The sequence below is a fragment of the Micropterus dolomieu genome, linkage group LG10 (assembly GCF_021292245.1).
Source record: "Micropterus dolomieu isolate WLL.071019.BEF.003 ecotype Adirondacks linkage group LG10, ASM2129224v1, whole genome shotgun sequence".
Taxonomy (NCBI): Eukaryota; Metazoa; Chordata; class Actinopteri; order Centrarchiformes; family Centrarchidae; genus Micropterus; species Micropterus dolomieu.
The window spans coordinates 7,152,958-7,156,950 of NC_060159.1; the positions used below are offsets into that span (position 1 = coordinate 7,152,958).

The 3,993-nt window shown below is 50.6% G+C and overlaps 1 protein-coding gene across 1 annotated transcript; it reads left to right on the plus strand.

Moving 5' to 3' along the window:
• The first annotated feature begins 209 nt into the window (after positions 1-209).
• LOC123978202 (extensin-like) lies at positions 210-1,472 on the plus strand. Its single transcript, XM_046061367.1, has 3 exons — positions 210-335; positions 457-512; positions 731-1,472. The coding sequence occupies exons 1-3, from the start codon at positions 210-212 to the stop codon at positions 1,470-1,472; spliced, it is 924 nt and encodes a 307-aa protein (XP_045917323.1).
• The last annotated feature ends 2,521 nt before the right edge of the window (positions 1,473-3,993 follow it).

Sequence of the window (3,993 nt, forward strand, 5' to 3'; positions counted from 1 at the left end):
GAGAGAAACAAACAACAAACAAACAGCCTTGAACAGGTCCAAAACCCACCCCGACAACACTGGCCATGTGCCCCAGGGATTCCCGAATTCTCCCACTATGAGAGGCGGCTGGGGGAAGCAGCGGGAGCCCCAGCCCTGCTGAAGAGGGCCCTGGCAAGGAGAGGAGACCACGGGCCCCCAGGCCCAGGGACACACCACTCGCCCCAGAAATGAGCAAAAGCCAAAGGCCCGAGTCCCCAGACCCCCATGGCACCCCAGATGTCCCGGGGCTCCAGGGACAGGACACGAGGCCAATGAGACCCCCAACACTCCTTCAGGTCCCCCTGTCTGCCTCTGTAAATGTGTTGGATGCATGTCATGAAGTGTTGTATGGTGGAGTAAGGATAAGTAAGGTGGTAACTAAGGTGCAGTTAAAATTGGAGGGTAGTTGTGACACAGGCACCCCATAACTGTCAGGTAGTGGAGCCTCCCAACGTGCCCCTTCCACCCCCCAAGCCCTCTGTGTCTATGGTGTAATTAAAAATGAGGGGCGGCCAGTGGGGGAGGAAGTAGTGCGAAGCCGCAATAAAGGAGCCCCACCTACCAAACGCCTAGCAACCTGCCCGCCCCCCAGATTCCTAAGGGTGTATATAGTGAGACATGACCAAAGGGGGAAGGTGAAGGAGGTCATAGGGAGGCTAGAATAGTCCTCTCCACTGGGTCCAGATTCCTGACTGACCCCATCATTCAGCCACGTCCCCCACCCCGCCCCAAGCAAGAGGACGCCAGGTCCCTCCAGCCCAGGGCTTGTAGCAAGAGTCCCTCAAGCACTGGCAGCACCCCAGAGCCAGCGACAATCCCGTCCAGCCCCAGGATGGGTCCAAGGGGGCCCAGCCCCCCAGCGCGCAGACCCGCCCCAGACCCAGAGAGACCAAACCCCCGAGCCCCAGGCCCCCCACACACCCTCGAGGCAGTTCAGCACAGACTCGACCCAAAGCCCAACAATCCCCCCACCGCCGGGGCCCCTCCGACAGCCCCCACTGCCCCTGGATCCCTTTACAGCAACCAAGCATCCAATCCGAGCACCAAAATCCCGAGGAAACACCCCCCAACCAGCCAAAAAAAAGGACAGCCCGCACCCCCAACCCACCCCGTCAACCCCATCTCCACGGTCCCCCACCCCTCCAGTGCCATCACATCCGTACAACTCGCGAGCTAAAACTACTACCCGTGCATCGACACCAACAACGACACCCAAGCAGAGTGGCTACCCACTGCGCAGCGGCGGCGTGCCGAACACAGGGCAAATCCCGGTCCCCCCACCACGCACATGCTCCAGGCGGCCGCCAACACCACGCCATCAATCAACATTCAAAAAAATCAATCCCCCGACACCCGTCAATCAGGCCAGAATCCCCCACGTCCGCATCGCAACACATCCAAGAGCCGCACGGGACCCTGAGCAGCAAGGCCGTAAACACCCATATAGATAGATAAAGTTGATCAAGGGGGACACGAGAGACTGGAATTTTGTCAATTTGTTTTTTTTTATAGCAGACATTTTCTCCACGCTAATGTGGTCTATAAGGAGATTCCTAAATTCTTTTTGGCCTTCCAGTTCATGAGGGTAGTTTTCTTGGCGATGCATAAGGCAGTGAGAAGCATGTATGATGTGTCAACCTCTATACTAATGTCCCTTAGGTCCCCCTTAGGTCCCCCCAGTACGCAGAGTGATGGGGGACCTAACTATTATAAGGGACTGTTGGGCCCCCCCCATGGTTGGGTGGAAATGGTACGTCCCAGCAGGAAGCGCATGGCAATGTTATGTTCTGTAAGCGGTTAGTAATACAGATGCACAGGGCATATATCTACTAGAGTCTCCGAGTGATTATTCACACAAACAGTAACTTAGCCATATCGATAGGTCTTAACAAATCTTCTGCCAGAACTTTTGAACAGGTGCACATTGCCACATAGCAGAGTTTAAGAAAGTCTGTTATCATTGGAGGTAGATCCATTATGTTATCCTTAAATCTTGCCTGAATTATGGATTTAAGCTTTTGGAATTCAAGAAATCTATTATTGCTAATTCCATATTGTGCCACTAGATCCTGGAATGGAATAAAATTACTGCCTTGCATTACATGCTCTAGATCTTATCACTTTGTCATACCACAGTGGGGAATTTAGTGTTTTTTTATTTTGCAGGGTGTCAGGATTATTCCAGATTGGAGTAAGTCTGCATGGGATAGGAGAATTCCCACCAAGCTTCCAGGGAAATGCTTATGTTAATGCTTTTAAAGCAGGTATGACGTTTGATGCTGAAACTGATGAATGGCATATCAGAAATTTTAATTTCCTTACAGAATGTTTGTTCTATGTCCATCCATGATTGGTCCAGGGGGTTCTAATTGATCCATCCGTGCTCCGTTGTCCCTGAGATAGTACCCCTCAGTGTAGCTGGTCGTCATAGTGACGCCACACACAACTGCCGTGACGTAATTTTCAATGCAACACACACAGCAGTGATCCACACAGCTTTGTCTTTTTTAAGTTAAGTTACGTTTCAATATTACTCAGAATGTAAAGACAGATAAGCGGTATGAAAACCTTCCAGCTGTGTTTTCCTCTGCCGTTGTTGCTGCAGCGGTATGTGTGACGGCGGGAGCAGAGGGCTCTGTGAGCGGGCGGCTGGCCGACCTCGCCAGCTCCTCCCGCGGGTTGCTGCAGACTTCCCCCGCAGCCACTTGCGGAGCTCCTCAACTCCGAAAAACTTTCAAGCACATTTTTGTTCCGCCATCACTTCTCGTAAAACTGTCAATATTCGAAATCCACACAGCTGATTTCTCACTTCAAAACTTCTCAGAAGTGGATTTAATGATGAAATTACATACAAAAATTGTAAAATATAAAACTTTCTTTTGCTGGTCTCTGTCAGGCACTCGTAATGATGATGCAGTGAATAGTGACGATTCTCTCTGACCAATCATTAGTGTGCTGTGTTTTCACGTCACATTTTAGTATCCCTCAGCTCGCTTGGAACCTCCACGGAGGTGATACAAAAAAAAGTACCTGGTAGCAGGTACAACTTTTCCACAGTGGAAAACCAAATAAAGGCGAGGCGAGACGAGCTGGTACCGTGCAGTAGAAAAGGGGCTTTAGCTCACGAGACATCACGATATGTGATATTAGTTTCACGAGAACAAGACGAAAACATCCTTAAACGGTGTTTTAAAGATATCCTCAATCCTGAGATACATGAGTGGGGGATCTGGGAGACCTCCCCAAGGAAATTTTGATCATCAGACACTTTATTTCCTGAATTCTGCAACGTTTCTGCACCCATTTATGGCAGAAATGTTTTATTTATGTAAAAGGAAACACAAAATTCAGATAGCACGTCACATTTCAAAATATAATCGAATCTCAGTCAGTGCAGCTCTCAGTCATTCTGTGCTGCTTTCAGATCTGTTTCTTCTGTAGATCAACTTTTCTCATGTAATATCAGAAAGTGGTGGGGACAGCGTCCCCAGTGTAAATGACACCTATGGCCGTTCAAAGGTTAGCAGAGGAGGACGTCAGGTGACGTTGTATGAATAAATAATAAATAAAGTTCATGTAAGTAGGTTGGATGGGGTGGAGCCCTGGACTTTCTTCCTTGGGGCGGGGTACAGCTTCCCCCGGGACATGCGGTCTGGGGTCCTTTGCGCTTTGGGGGGTTGCAGGGTGTCCTGGCTTCTGGGGGTGGGGGTCTCTGCGCGGGTTGATCCGAGATTGCGGTTTGGTGGGCTGCGGTGGGATTGTGGGGCGATTGTCGATGCATCTTGATGCATTATACTTTTTCCCTGTGCAGGGTCTCTGGATGGCTGCTGCGCGTTTAGTTTGCGTATTGGAGTCCGGGGGAGGCATTTCCTCGTTGGCTTGGAGGGACCTGTTTGCGTCCCTGTTTTGCTTCGTTGGCCTCGGATCCGTGCTTCCCCATTTCTCTGTCGGCCAGTTGTTGGACCCCTCTGG

What these genes read in the sequence shown, in the direction of transcription:
- LOC123978202 (XM_046061367.1), top strand. Translation starts at nt 210, where the DNA reads ATGAGCAAAAGCCAAAGGCCCGAGTCCCCAGACCCCCATGGCACCCCA. An exon ending in AGGTCCCCCTGTCTGCCTCT is followed by an intron (nt 336 to 456) that starts GTAAATGTGTTG and finishes CATAACTGTCAG; the next exon opens with GTAGTGGAGCCTCCCAACGT. An exon ending in AAGCCCTCTGTGTCTATGGT is followed by an intron (nt 513 to 730) that starts GTAATTAAAAAT and finishes CCCATCATTCAG; the next exon opens with CCACGTCCCCCACCCCGCCC.